This window comes from Phaseolus vulgaris, chromosome 11, assembly GCF_000499845.2.
Source record: "Phaseolus vulgaris cultivar G19833 chromosome 11, P. vulgaris v2.0, whole genome shotgun sequence".
Lineage (NCBI taxonomy): Eukaryota > Viridiplantae > Streptophyta > Magnoliopsida > Fabales > Fabaceae > Phaseolus > Phaseolus vulgaris.
In genome coordinates this window covers 10,892,529-10,908,906 of record NC_023749.2, presented here as the reverse complement: position 1 = coordinate 10,908,906, position 16,378 = coordinate 10,892,529, and the positions used below count along the sequence as shown (strand labels likewise).

At 28.0% G+C, this 16,378-nt stretch overlaps 1 protein-coding gene across 2 annotated transcripts; it reads left to right on the top strand.

Moving 5' to 3' along the window:
* The first annotated feature begins 4,687 nt into the window (after positions 1-4,687).
* Positions 4,688-13,199, top strand: LOC137833188 (cellulose synthase-like protein H1). Of its 2 annotated transcripts, none has more exons than XM_068641559.1 (9): positions 4,688-5,403; positions 5,745-6,072; positions 7,899-8,021; positions 8,470-8,586; positions 8,838-9,050; positions 9,140-9,248; positions 9,786-9,973; positions 11,148-11,498; positions 12,587-13,199. In XM_068641559.1, the coding sequence occupies exons 1-9, from the start codon at positions 5,147-5,149 to the stop codon at positions 13,139-13,141; spliced, it is 2,241 nt and encodes a 746-aa protein (XP_068497660.1). In that variant the 5' UTR covers positions 4,688-5,146; the 3' UTR covers positions 13,142-13,199. The 2 variants fall into 2 exon arrangements, with proteins under 2 accessions (XP_068497660.1, XP_068497653.1); XM_068641552.1 differs by having other exon boundaries at positions 9,774-9,973.
* The last annotated feature ends 3,179 nt before the right edge of the window (positions 13,200-16,378 follow it).

Genomic DNA, 16,378 nt, shown 5'->3' with positions numbered 1-16,378 from the left:
AGAAGTTTTTATTAGCAAGGTGGAGTCTGGGATATTGTTTGCTGACTAACACAGAAAATTAGATTGTATCACATTGGTGCGACTGCAATAAATTTGAATACATCTAATTACAACGAAAAAGAATACCTTATTAATAACTCAATCCCTAAGTCAATATAGTTTGTAAATCCAACAACGGAATACTCTTCAAGGGGGATTCATCACCTCTTGAAGTGAAGTTTGTGACTTTCAGTATAATATATTCTGATTTAACAAGAATAAAAGTAAAAATTGAATTCTATCAGCATTGTGGTGGCTAAAACCAAGGAAAATGTATCCAAATATAAATAAAAATAGGTTTAGGTCTTGAATAAACTTAACAAATACTCGCTAGGATAGGTTCGAAAATAGTTCTGATACCATATTACGAAGTATACTTTAAGTCTAACTCAACCCCATAAAACCGGCTCATGAGGTTGAGGTTTGCACCCACTTATATATAATATCCTCATCTCTAGTCGATGTAGGATCTTCAACATAAACAGGGTTCTAATTCAAAAAATCTTTTAATGCAATAACCTCAACTCAGAAACCTAAGAAAACTTAAGTATTGTTGGTATCGGAAGGCTAAAAGTTCAGTCTTGCAAACTAGTAAAGAAAAACGGATAATCTATTACATGTACGACACTAAAGAAACTCAGATACATGTACAACACTAAAGAAACTCAGATACATGTACAACTTTCTTATAAAACCAAGCAAAACACATTAGTAAGTAATTTAATTTTAAGAGATGCAACTAACTTCCATTAATACTAACTAACAAGCCAAATTTTGTACTAGTTCACTCAAATCCTAGGTTACATCTAACCTCTTTAAGCAAAATACTTAAGATGTTCTAATAAGTGTCATAATTTGGTAATATTTCATGTAAAAAGATAGGCATTTATGGACTTTAATTGATAAAATAGTTATAATTTAACCTCTAATTTAGAAATTTGAACCTTTTTTACATATTTTTGGATTATAAGATGAATATGAACGATTTATTCTCAAATTTGTGTTAATTTCATGAATCTATGGGAAAATGGAGATAAAAAGGATAAATGAGAATAGATAAATTAAAGACAAGATGAAAAGGCAAAGTTGGAACATTGAAACTCGTCCAAACTCGCCCAAGCAAGACCACTCCAGAGGGACTCGTCCAAGGCTCGATTAAGCGAGTTCACTTTGGTGAAGTTTGGCTTTTTCTCATTAAACTCTCTTAAGCAAGCAATATTTCCCTTGAGCCATGTCACTTAACCCAAGCCCAATTAGGTTAAATAGAAGGCGTGAGGCAAACCCTAAACATCATTGGGAGGATATTGAGAGATAGAAATTCCTAGAGGAGGCGGTCATCAAGGAGAAACACCATGGATCTTCTTTTCTTGCTTTTCATGCTTGTAATGACCAATATAAGTGGCTAATTCTTCCATTTGGGATTGAGAATGATATGTTCAAACTCTTATGTATTGATGTGATATTTATTTATCATATTTTGTTCTTGATTGATGATTGGTATTGTCATTTTATTCTTAAAGTTTGAATCTTTATTCATGATTTTGATCCTTAGATTTGACTGGAAAGTACTTCTAAGCATCTGACCTAAGTGATAATGCTTAACATATTTGAATGCTAAGAATAGATTTGAAATGTTCTTTTTTTTATAACATTTGTGTGTAATGAATGATAAGAAGTTTTTAAATATGTGAGGAATAGATATTTAGGAGACAATCTACGAAAATGTTATCCTTTCACATATTTTGCTTTCGGCATGGATTGGAAGAACAAATTTGCTTACAAATTGCTTACGAACCGCTTACCTTGCTCACACACATTGATAGTCCGGTTGGTAAACAATCTGACTTTGAAGAAGATGTTTAGGATTTTTGGTTTCAGAATTGGGGCACGAATTTGGGATTTATGTTTTGGAATCAGTTCAATGGAGTCTTTAAAACTTAGTGAATTCATTGACGAAGTGAAGGTAATTTTAGCCACGCATGTATATGATATAATTATAAACAACAGTGGCCAAAAATGATATTTAACCGCCCACACTTTTATTTTTTTTAATTATGTATGTAATACATGTACATAAATCCTTCGAAAATCATTCCCTCTTCATAGCGCCAACATTACATACTAATTAAATTCGTATGTAATCAATTTTGGCTTACATGCAAAAAAAATTGTATCTAATGCCTATTTACATATTGAATTAAATATGTATGTAAATATTCGTATTTAACGCTCACTTTACATACGGATCTAAATCTGTATGTAATAGTCGGTATGTAAATAAAAAAAATTGTTGTAGTGGTAGTATTCCTATAACTGACGCTAAGTTTAATTATTTAGTTTTATATCCATTATAGCATCCCAAAAAGCAATGCTAAATTTATTATTTTTAATATGTAGCCTACTTTATGTTAGTTAAACCTAGGGATGGGCCATGCGGGTCGGCCCATAACCTGCTAGTAAAAAGCACAGGGCAAGCTCAGTAAATCAACCCGCTTAAGCGCGCCCCGCATAACCCACAGCCCACACAGGCCAACTGCGGGGCAGGGAGGGTTGGCCCACTAACCTCCATCTCTACTCTGCAACCTCCACGCACGACGACATCATTCCACCTCCACTTCGCAACCTCCACGCACGACACGCACGGTGGCACGACCAACCTCCTCCACGCACGACTGTGCTTCACGCTGTCGAGAACGTACACTCAGTGTAGTGCTTGCTTCTACTTCCGACATTTGGATCACTTGTTTTATATTTTGATTTCAGTTTTTAGGTTTATCTGTTCCCCTCAGTTTATTTAGTAACTTGTCTAGATTTGAGAAATTAACAACAAGCAACCAAGTTTTAAAACTTAGAGGACTAAACCAAGCTGAATCAATGAAATAAAATAAGATGAGAGATATCGGCCGTTAATATTAATAATGAAGAGATTGTTGAGTATCCCGAACTTAGGACTTGGATAAACTACTTGTGTCCTAATGCAATTATGGTTTCTATAAACACTATTAAGGCTGATATTGGGAGAATGTATATGAAAGGTTTAGTGATATTGATGCATAATGTGGGTTGTGTCTTGATGTCGCTACAAAATGAAACTCTACTTACTTGATGATTAAAAGTGTTCTTAAATATCAACTTGTTTTTGGAAGCTTCCACATGGTTGATGAATCTTATAAATATTGCCCTTCAGAGGAAGAGTGGGAGAGAGCTGGAAAAATTTGTAGGTTCTTATTACCCTTTTATGATATCACTAACTTGATTTTTGCTACAAGTTATCCTACTTCTAACTTGTATTTTTTACAAGTTTGGAAAATTCAATGTTTGTTGATGGGAAATGTGAATGATGAGGATGTACTAATTAAGAAAATGGCTAAATTGATGATAGTAAAATTTGAGAAATATTAGGATGGATATAGCGTTGTACTTGCATTTGGTGCAATTTTAGATCCAAGGATGAAGTTAGAAACATTAAGTTTTTGCTTTGAAAAAATTGATTCACTTACTTGGGAGTTGAAATTGGAAAAGATCAAGAAAAAATTATACAAACTTTTTGTTGAATATTCTACCAAAGGTTTGACAACATCATTAAATGTTCAAAAGCATAAACAAGGACAATCTTCATCCTCATCTATGTCTAAATCAAGTCTTTTTTATGTAAGTTACTTACTTTAATAATGCACTTTAATTCATTTTTAATTTTTTTTTTGCAGCGGTCCATTATTCATGTTACTAACTTAATACATTATAATAAGAGTTAAAAATGCGCAAGCTTCAAGTAGCTAATAAAGCTGGAAGGACAAAACTGAACACTTATTTGGATGAACCAACTTTGAATTTTGACCTTTTAGAACAAATGGATATGATAGAATGGTGGAAATATAATAGTTAACACTTTTCAAATCTTGCTTTAATGGCTAGAGATTTGTTGAGCATCCCTACAACTAAAGTTGCATTTGCATTTAGCATTGCATTTGCATTTAGCATTGGGTCTCAAATTTTTAACAATATTGGAATCGTCTTTTTCCTTAAAATGTGGAAGCAATAATTTGTACTTCTAGTTGGAAGTATGGATTTTCTAAGGATAATTCAATTATTTTAATTTGTCTTATTTTTATTGTATTATTTTTATTATAAATTAATTAATTCATTTTCATTGTTTTAATGAATACATATAATTGGGAAATATTATAATTATCAAAAAAAGTGGATGAAAATTCTTATAAAATGAAAAAATTTGAAATGAAAGAATAATGATGTTTTTGAATTTTTATTTTTAAAGTTGTTACAATATTCATCCATATATTATATAGATAGAAATACATTAGCTTTTCGTCGCATGTGTTTAGGACAACTTTTCCTTAATTGAGAATTAAACGCTCCCAACACGAAAAGTATATGCTTTACAAATTAATAAAATAATATTTTAATTTTAAATATTGTAATATTATTATGAAGTGTATGTTTTTACTCTAGTTTCAAATAAATCTTTTCCATCTAGAATATGCAGAGGTTTACGAATATGATATCTACATGTTGAACATATCTAGCAGCAATTTGTGACCGGTGTGGTTGAAATGCTCTGGAAAGCTCAGATGGGGACCGTAATGCAGACCGATACTTATTAGTAGCGATCACCTTCACATAAAATTTCGATCTTCACCTTAGTGGTCCTGTCCCTACACCGCTTCCTGTGCACGGTGTGTTTTTTTCTACCATGTGTTATAGAGTAGTGGTCTAATAATCTACGTAATGCGACGGATCACAAATTTTTTCTGTGACATGTATCTATCTATCTATCTCTTGCTTCTTCTCTTTCAGACGTATAAACCTTGATGGCCAATGAAACAAGTTACTAGAAAACTGGGTGCAAAATAAGTTAACAATAACCATCCAATAATTGAGCTGGCTGCTGCCACAATAACAACAAAAAAGCATCTAGGACGGCCAGTAAATGTTAATTAAGTGTTAAACAGTCAATTGTTGTCTTACTTAGCAAATGACCATGTGTAATTGTTTTACGACACTCATTTGTTTATTATAAATACACCTTGGTTCATTGTCTTCATATTCACACACACATACACCTCTCTTAACATCTTAGCTCAAATCAATGGCCAACCAAAACTCTTTCCCCCTCTATGAGAAACACTGGTACAAGCATACTTATAAAAGGGTAACGGAGAGTTTGCTCTTAATCCTTCTCTTGTTGCTGCTTGGCTACCGCGTTATCTCTGTCAACAACTACTCTTTCCCTTGGTTTGTTGCTTTTGTCTGCGAATCATGGTTCACCATCTCTTGGTTTTTCACCCTCGCCACTCAGTGGAGTCCAGCAGTAATCAAAACCTACCCAGAACGTCTCTTACAAAGGTATTGACTCCATTTGCTTACAAATAGCTAACTATACTTTCATTTATAATGCCTTGCTAATTCAATTACCATCAACTGTTTTGTTACTTTCTTTTATAAAACCTATAATTATCATCAACAGTTGTTGTTACTTTCTTTTATAAAACCTATAATTATCATCAACAGTTGTTGTTACTTTCTTTCTATGAGCAACTTTTGCTGCTACTGATAAAAAATATTTCTATTCTAACGATGAGTTAGTAGTATATTTTATCATTACAAATAGCGAGTAAAATTTTGAGTGTAGACATTAAATATGCATGCATGCCTTTTTTGTTGCTATTAGTGAGTTTTGTGAGCAGTGTGCAGGATCTTCCACCAGTGGATTTGTTTGTGACAACAGCAGACTCTGTCCTTGAACCACCCATTATCACAGTGAACACTGTGTTGTCTCTGTTGGCACTTGATTACCCACCTCACAAGCTTGCTTGTTATGTTTCTGACGATGGTTGTTCCCCCCTAACTTTCTATGCTCTTCAAGAAGCCTCCAAATTTGCCAAGTTTTGGGTACCATTCTGTAAGAAATACGACGTGCAAATTAGAGCTCCATTCAGATACTTCTCTGACAAACTTGAGGTCTCCACGTCCAACAACACACCACAATTCAAACAAGAATGGTTACAAATGAAGGTAACTTCCATAATTATATATATCATAATGCAAACATAAACATTATATATTTTTGGACAAAGGAAACAGAAACAGTCTGTTAAGTCTTTGTTAAATAATACATAATTTCCTCAAATCTATTTTCTACAGAATGGAGTTTCAATTAATAGGTGATATATATATATATATATATATATATATAAAATAAAAACTGATATCATCACATTCTCTAATATATCACAAATTTTATTTGTTGTAAGTCTTGATTTTATAATTTTTAATACATTATAATCAAATTAAAATTATATATCAGGAAAAAAAATTATTTTTTATTTATGGTATATATCAGGCGGCATGTTTTATTTGTTGCTAAGTAAATCAGCTTGCTGTTTTTGGTAGGAGAAGACGTCTTTTTTATTTCCTTAATAGGAAAGTTTTCATTGGTATAATGTGGACATTTGTTTATGTTTCTTGGTCTTTTACTTGTTCAATTAACTACCTGGTATCATTATATATATTTATCATTTTAAATTTTATTTACTATTCGTATAATCAAAGTAAAAAATTTTAAAATGTTACATATACAAAAAAAGTTAGACTTAGAAAGGGTCTAAAATATAAATATATTTTATTTATATTTATTAAAAAATGATAGGTAATTAAAAAAAAGTTGTCAAATAACATAGAAGACATTCTTAATTTCTTATGAAAATAATTTCATCTATTAGATTTTTAGAAGATTATTTTAGCATACAATTTTTGTAAATTTTAATAAAACTATATAGGAATGTGATAACTAATAAAATTTCTTTTAAATATTAGATTTTTGTTGGTTTGATTTTAATGAATCTATAATACGAGAATTTAAATATTTGAAAGAACTTTATGTATTTATAATATTGAAAAAACCTATGATTGTTTGAAAAAAAAATTAAAATCACAAAGAGAGAACAAAAAAAATTGTAAATTTAGATAATGGAAAGTAAAAAATCAATATAGTTTTCAATATTTTACTAATTAAATGATTTTATCTTAAAAAAATGTAAGTAGCATTTTTTCATATACCTAAACTGTAACTTGCCTTAGCATCATCTTGTTCACCTTTTTTAGTTCAAACAACAGATTTAATAAAATTGTGATTTTTGTTAACTAATAATATTAAACCTGAAATCTTAATTGATAATACTAAGGATAAGCACTACAAGAAAATCATTTAATGGAAACTAAAAATAATTAGTTGTTATATTGACTAAATTAGAGATCATTTTAAAGACTAAAAAAAATATTTTCTAAATTAGTTTTTATGATTGATAAATAGTTTCTAAATTACTAATTAATTAATTAGTTATGAAAGTTCTTGCTACCTACCAAATATTTAAAATTTAAATAATTGATAGTTAAAACATTGATAGATAATTAGATATCAATTTAGAAACTATTTATCAATAGGATAAACTAACTTAGAAATCAATATTTTTTTTAGTATTTAAAATTATTTTTAATTAATTTAGTCACTATACCAGCTAATTATTTTTTGTCTCTAAAATTAATTTATATTTAGTGATTTTATTTGTAGTGAAGATTGTTCAACTGATTTAATTTTGGAGAGAAGTTATATGTATGACTGAAAGATAAAAAGGATAAACTATTCTACCACATTCAACAAATAGAGAAAAGATATGTAATGCCAAAAATAAAACTTTTTGGCTACTAATATATGAAAAGCATGAAGACAACTAAAATCAATAAATAGTAACTAAACTACTATTAATTTGACTTAAGATTAAAATAAGATGGTGTCTCTGACCAGAAACTTTCAAAATGGTTGTGTCGTTGTGTGTCGGCAGGATATGTATGGTGATCTTAGCAGAAAAATAGAATTGGAAGCATCCCAAAAATCAAATCCAAATTATGGAGACTTTGCTGTTTTCTCAAACACTGAGAAGACAAATCATCCATCCATAATCAAGGTATATGCAACACTTATCTAAGTCACAAGTGTTGAACTATTCAACGATATCAAAACAAATCTTATTCTTTCTATATTCATTTCCGTCACGTATCTTCTCTTGTCATATGATTGTTTTTAAATAGTAAATTTTGTTTTGTTTATGTTACAAGCAAAACAGTATAGGGGCACACTGGTTTCGCTGCCCGTCTAAAAAATAACAAATTTTTTCCTAAATAAAAGGTTGAATCTGAATATAATAGTATTATTAATCATATACACTGTGCGTGAGTTTGTGCAATATCTGATTTTGATGTGCAAACATGGATAGCTTTTGGCGAAAAAACCAGAATTTCTCTTCAATTATTCTGCGGATTCAGCAGTGTTTAGAAAAGTATAATAACTTGAACATGTTTTTCACTTTATTTTAATAAAAATGCCACTGCTTACTTATATTATGAATTTGTTAGGTTATATGGGAGAACAAAGAAGAGCTTGAAGATGGGTTACCGCATTTGATCTATATATCTAGAGAGAAGAGGCCAAAACATTCTCATCATTTCAAAGCTGGTGCCATGAATGTTTTGGTGAGAAACTGTCTATTTTGCTTTTCTGATATTTTTCAATGGTGAATCTCACTTCATCAATGGTGAATCTCAATGGTGCATATATAGTAAAAAGTTGTGTAAGTCTCATGTGGTTAGGTTTTGCTGTATGCACTAGCATATTCAGTTTGTGAACTCCTTCATTACACTCATCTTTTAGCCATGTTTTTCATCACAAACTCAGATAATCTTTGAGTTTCTCTCCTTTGATTCAACTTCCAATTATATTTCAGACAAGAGTCTCGGGGTTGATAACCAATGCTCCCTTTATGTTGAACGTGGACTGTGACATGATTGTAAATAATCCAAAGATTGTTCATGATGCGTTGTGCATTTTACTTGATCCCAAAGGGCAAAAAGAAGTTGCATTTGCTCAATTTCCCCAACAATTCTATGCTACATTAAAGGACGACCCTTTTGGAAACCAGATGGCAATTTTGATTAAGGTGGTTGAAATTAAATACTAATCTTTATAGTACCATCTAAGTTAGGTCAATTTATTACTTCTAAGAAAATCTCTTTCTATATAATGCAGTACTTTGCAACTGGATTAGCTGGACTGCAAGGGCCTTTCTACGCTGGAACAAACTGCTTCCATAGAAGAAAAGTTATTTATGGTCTTTCTCCAGATTACGTTCACAAGGGTACATGTTACAGAGATACCTTTATGTTTTCATGATTTCAGTTTCTGAAGATACGATTATAATTTAGTACTGTGTTCAGTATATAGTTTGCTGTTTTAATCCTTATATAAAAGTGAAAATCAAGTGATAGTATTACTTTAGTATCTCAAGAAAAAAAAATATTTAGTCATTCGATTGCATAAAACAAAATTTTATGCAATTTTTCAATCATACAAAAAATTGTGTTAGTTTAGGTTTCAACGTACATACACGTAATTAAGAACATTTTATTATGGAATTGTTCTCTTGATCTAGAACCTTCAGGGCATGTATGATTATATTAATTTTAAGTGGAAATGTTTCTTTCCAAAGCAAAGGTAGAGATAAAACTCTCCTGATATTGGTTTAAATATAAAATAACCTAATTTAAGCACATCAAATTTATATCAAAATTCTCTTGATGTAAACCATTAATTTCAGCATATCCGTGAATGGAATATGCATCTATTAATTTAATTTTTATTGTTTATCTATTGTTTATTCTAGCCATTTTTTCAGGAAACAGCATATCAGAGGAGGAATTAAAACAAAAATTTGGAGCTTCAAAGGAGATAATGAAGTCAGCTGGTTGTGCTTTGGAAGGAAGAAGATATTCGCCAAATGCTGATAATATTGCTCAAGTTATTGACTTAGCAAGCCAAGTTGCTAGTTGTGGATATGAATATGGCACAGGATGGGGCAAACAGGTATATTAAACAACCATTTAAGAGAGTTTATAGAAATATAGTTATTCCAGCTAAACATGTGCAAGTCTTTGATTAATCAAACTTAAAATTGGTCAAAAATAATTTGTTTTTTAAATTAGTTTTAGCTAACTTTTTACAGCCACATAATCTAGAAAAAATATACTTTAATACGTGAATGAGTGTAAAAGACAAGACATCATAGAAAGTGAAGATGACAAAAATCATTATTATTTAACTCTATTCATACATATAGCTAAGATTAATTGATATTTATGTTTTCACCTCTCTTCTCTCACTCAAATATATAAAGAGAACAATTACTCTTATTTTAAGATTTAACTGTATTTGTAATTCATCATATATTAAATCTTACATTTTCTTATCTTTTACGAAAATAAATTAGACTTAAAAGTCAACTTTCCAATATAACTTTCTAACATAATATTAGAGTCATTAAAATTTTATCTTAATAAAAATCATACTGTACCATGACACATATTATAACATCTCTTTATTTTTCACGTTTGATATAATGTGAATACACAATGAAATTGATAGTCTAATAATATTATAAGTATTGGAGACTAAAATTTTATATTTAGGTTACATGTGAGACTTTATTAATGCAATTGAAACGTGGCGATTATTTTGAAGACTTGAGAATAAACAAATGTAACTCAACATTCTTTTTATATAATGGATTATTTATAAAATACATTCTATACTACTACAAGAAAATCATGAAATATAAACCAATTTTTAGATATCAAAATAATTAGTTGCAATAGTAACTAAACTAGAGATCATTTTATAAACTAAAAAATGGTTTGTAAATTAATTTCTATTATTGTTAAATAGTTTTTAAATTGGTATCTAATTAACAATCAATGTTTTAACTACCAATTATTTAGTTTCTAAATTTGGTAGCAAAAACTTTGGTTGCTAATTAGATATCAATTTAAAAACTATTTAAGGTCTCTAATTTAGTTACTATTGCAACTAATTATTTTGGTCTCTAAAAATTAATTTTTATTTCATGATTTTCTTGTAGTGGTATTAAGAAAAAAAAATGAGAAATAAGTGTATAAGGTTTACTTGCAAAGTAATTTATTTATTTTTCATGTATAATATTGTATTGAAATTGAAGCTGAAATGGGTTTGATGGAAATTATAGGTGGGTTGGATATATGGATCACTAACAGAGGATGTGCTGACTGGACTGACAATACATGAAAAAGGTTGGAGATCAGAATTGTGTACACCAAGGCCCATTGCCTTCACAGGCTTTGCTCCAGGAGGTGGCCCAACTACAATGGCCCAACAGAAGAGATGGGCCATAGGGTTGCTGGAGATCTTTTTAAGCAAGCACTGTCCTATATTTGCCACCCTTTTTCATAAGCTTACTTTCAGGCAGTGCATAGCATATATGTGGATTATGAATTGGGGGCTAAGACCATTCTTTGAAGTATGTTATGCGTCTCTTCTTGCACACTGCATCATCACCAACTCCAATTTCTTGCCACAGGTAAACAAATTAAACAACAACAACATTTAAACAAAACACAAATCCAACTCTACGTTATTCTCTTTTTGCTTTTAAAACTGCATAAAGCATTCTTACTTAATCAATTATCCATAATTTTACATTTGAGGATTGTTAATTATATAATCCTTAAATATAACTTAAGTGTAACCATCAAAGTAGAAATTGAGACTAAATAAAAGGTAGAATATTAGACAAACTGTATAAGAGATTGTAGGTTTTTTTTATTACTTGGCATCATTCCCAAAATTTTCTTTATAATATAAATGATCGGGAAAATATTAAAGTAATTATTACTAGTTTAAGGTATGGATAGTAAAACATGATAGTCTGACTTGTTTTAAACCCTAAAATTCATTACTGACTCGTTAAAAGTGGGGTGGGACGACCTTACCCACAAATATTATACTGGATGAAATTTGTAACACATCTTTTCATACGATGGACTTGTGAGATGGTGGGTTGACCCACTACTTTTCAATTTTTTTGTTTTTTTTTTGTTTTTTATCTATTTATTTAGTTGTATTGATTTATATCATTTTTTGGACAATAAAAATACAAGAAATAACTTTAAAATTGAATTAAACTTTAATATTTTAATAAAAAAATATTTAATATGTAACAAAATAAAGTAAATATCAATAATACTTCAATGAATTATATGATGTACAAAGAAATTAATGTAAATAAATTTCTATATAAAATATTGACAACCACAAATATTTATTTTAAAAGGATGACATTTTCAATGTAAAAGTGTCAAAAATAAAAAAATGACTGACGGGCTAACCCGATAAAGTGATGGATTAGACGGAATAGACAAATATAGACTGACAAGTTTAAAAGGTTGAGTCGTCCTGTCTAAATGATAATAAGTTGACAGGTCATTTGTCATATCCAACCCATTTATCATCTCTAATTTAAGGAGATAAATAGAATTTTTTTACTTAGTGAGGATACAACCATATATTTTGTTTTGATTCAATTCCAAAGGTCAACTTTTTACTATGTTTATATTTATTTTGAATACATATAATATGAAGGTTAACTTTGTATTTTGTTTAATTCAGGAGCATGGCATATGTATTCCCGTTGCTTTTCTTGTAATTTACAAGGTATACACTGTATCAGTATATTTAGCAGAAGGGCTATCAGTTAAAGCATGGTGGAATAATCAAAGAATGTCAAGAATAACACCCATGAATGCTGGTTTTTGTGCTTTTCTCAGTGTCCTTCTTAAGAAATTAAGAATATCTGAAACTGTATTTGACATAACAAAGAAAGATTTACCCCCAACAGATGATGCTGGAGATGACAAAGATGCTGCCCGGTACACCTTCGATGAATCCCTAGTTTTCTTGCCAGGCACTACCATTTTATTGTTGCAGTTGACAGCAATAATGATCAAGCTATTAGGAATGCAAGCAGTGGTGGCAACTGAAAGCAAGAAGGATTGTGGAATTGGTGAGATTTTTTGTAGTGTTTATTTGATAATTTGCTATTGGCCATTTCTAAAGGGATTATTTGAGACAGGAAAGTATAGGATCCCCATGTCTACAATATACAAATCAACTATCTTAACATCTCTCTTTGTACACCTATCTAGAAACACTGTTGCTACTTGATCAGGTTTAGAAACTATGAACAAAAACATGATGAATATAACAGAATATTTTGTATGCATATGATGCATTTTCAATGTTTACATAATGTAACTATTTATGCATAGACATAGATACAGTATGTTTTTAAGGAGTTACTAAATTAAAGGTTTATTACTATTAATATATTATTCAAATGCATTGAGTAATTTGGTAATTACGTTTTTTTAAAATAAACTAAGCATTTTCAGTTTAAGCAAACAATTGGACAACATATAAACCAACAAAATAATTTGTTTAGAATATTTTTCATTTTGGAAATTGATCCAAGATTGTTTAAACGACTGAAATATTTATAGAGAGAGAGAGAGAAACTAAAATGGGGAAGTTTAAGATTTTCCCAACACACTCAGAATATCATCATCTTTTATAGAAAGTGAGTCAATAATACTTTATTCTCATATAATAAATGAAAAGGTTAAACTTAAAGAATCTCTTTAATTATGAAAATTAAAACATAAGAATAAATTTAAAAATATAACTGCTATCAATCTTAACAATCAAATATTTAAAAAAAATATTTCTTTTATAATTTCTTAAATTTATTCTTCAGTTTTATAATTAAGAAGTTTCATATATATCTCATCCATCAAAGATAAAATTAAATGAACAAAATACTAAATTATTTTTTTCAAAACTTAATTTAAACTATAATTTATAAGACAATTATTTTTTAAACTATTAATCCTTACACATTTTATATAGAGAACTTGAATATATTCTGTTTATAAGACAATTATTTACATCATGTGTTGTACAACAATTTTGTTTTCTTCTAAACTAAGAAAGATGAAACATGGATAAAGAGAGGGCTTTATATATTTACATATAGGATATTATAATTAAGTTATATTTTTCTTTATTTTAGTTATATTATTTAGTTTAGTATATTTTTCACTTTAATGTATCTTTTTTTAATGGTGGAACATGACCGGCTTTTAAATTTAATTTTACACTATATATTATAATTCAATTGTATTTTTCTTTATTTTATTTATATTAGTTTATTATTTTTATCACTTTATACTTCATTGCATATTTTAAAAAATATAACATAACCCGTTTTTAATTTAATTTTACACTATATATTTATAATTAAATTATATTTTCTTTATACTATTTATATTATTTAGTTTGATATATTTTTTTCCTTTTTTAAACATTAATATATCATTTTTAAAAACTAGCATAAGTAAATTTTATTAACATTTTTTTACTCAATTTATAAGAATACAAGAACACATAAATAACGGAGGAAGTTATTTTCTAATAATTTTTTATTTGAGTTAACTTTCAAGAAAAATAATGTTGCAGTTGTGTTTTGATCCAGATTTTTATCAAAAGATTTATGCTCAGTTATGCAAATGTATTTATATATAAAGTAAATAAAAAATTTGAAAAGCTTTTAAAAAAAATTGGATGAGTCCGCTAGATAATCCAGAATTTTATGAAAAGATTTATGTTGGACCTATGAAAATGTGTTTATATATAAAACAAATAAAGAATGAAGAGTTTATAAAAAAAATTAACTCATATCACAAATGTTATTAATATAGGAGACTCATATAACAAAATCCACAATTCATCTATCAGACTTTAGTTCTTTTCAGAATACAAGTTACATAAAACACATCATGTTTAAGGTCTATTTCACAAGTTATTATAAACTGTTTTTCCTTTTTAAAACCCTTTTAAGATGTGACATCTACTACTATTATTATTATTATTTAAAATATATATATATATATATATATATAATTCTTATAACTTATACGGTCTTATATGAATAATTATAAAAATATAATATATTGATATATATTTATATTATGATTAATATTCTCTCTATCCTTGGAGGTAAAGAAAAAGACCATTATATGACACACAACGTCGTCTCATAAATAGTTTGTTTCATTTTATCTCACAACATTATGGTTCACATTTACTTTAAATTTAATTTATTTTACTTAATCTTGTAGTCTTCTTCTTTGTTTACTCAATTTACCCATACTTTTTTTCTCTTAATAAAATAATGTAATACCATAATATACATGCTAATTAATTCTACAACAAAGTTTATTAAATTATTTTTAAGATAATTTATTAAAATATTGTAAATTTAAGTGCTAAATATATTTTTAATACATCGATTCTTTACTTTAAATATTGATATACTCAAAATAAATAATACTTAATTTAACTTAATAAATCTAAACATTCATTTATAATTAACACACTGTTAAAAATACCAATATTTAATACAATATTTCTTTATTTTGTTAAACACAAATTTTAAATAAATTATTATTTAATTTAACTTATTAAGTTTACACCTCTTAATTAACACATGAAGATGCTGAGAAAAAAAAACATGAAAATTGTTTTAAAAGGAATTAATCATTGAATAAGTCATGTATAAGTAACACAATTTCAATAAAAAAACTAAAATAAATAAAGTTCTTACGATCATGTATGACTTCAAATATTTTTTTAATGTTAAAATTTTGTTAATTATACATAACTTCAATTAAATTCTAATCAAAATATTAATTAAAGTTGTACATATTGAGCACAATGTTCCATTTAAATATTTTTGAATCATCATGACACGATTTCTTTCTTTCACCTAATCAAAGTTAAAGAGATCTTACACCATCACGATTTCTACACAATTTAACCAAACTTATAAATAATTTTTTTTCTCTCCATTTTAATAATAAATAAATAAATTACAGAAATTTAGTGAAAATATCTCAAACTTGTTTATCACTATAAATGAAAAAAAAAACTATATTATTAACTTAGGATGATATTAAAATAGTAATTATAGCCTTGAAAGAAGAAAAGTGATAAAATTAAAAAAAATCCATCATTTCGAAGAAGATTATTTGAGAAAGGGAAAGATGTGATCCCCTATTCAAAATAAGTAAATCAACTGCATTAACATGTTTTATTTCCACGAGAATTTTTATTTTATTTCTAATATATGGAAAAAAATTATTTGTCAACATTCAATTTTATATTTTACTTTATATTATAATTACAATCAAAGCTGAAATATATTCAAATTAAAATATTTTATATTTATTTTTTCGTGAAAGATGTATTTTGTAAAACCTTGTCATATTTTAGTAAAAAAATATAAATCATTCTTTGTTTCACTCGAAAAAATTTATGCATATAATATATATATATATATATATA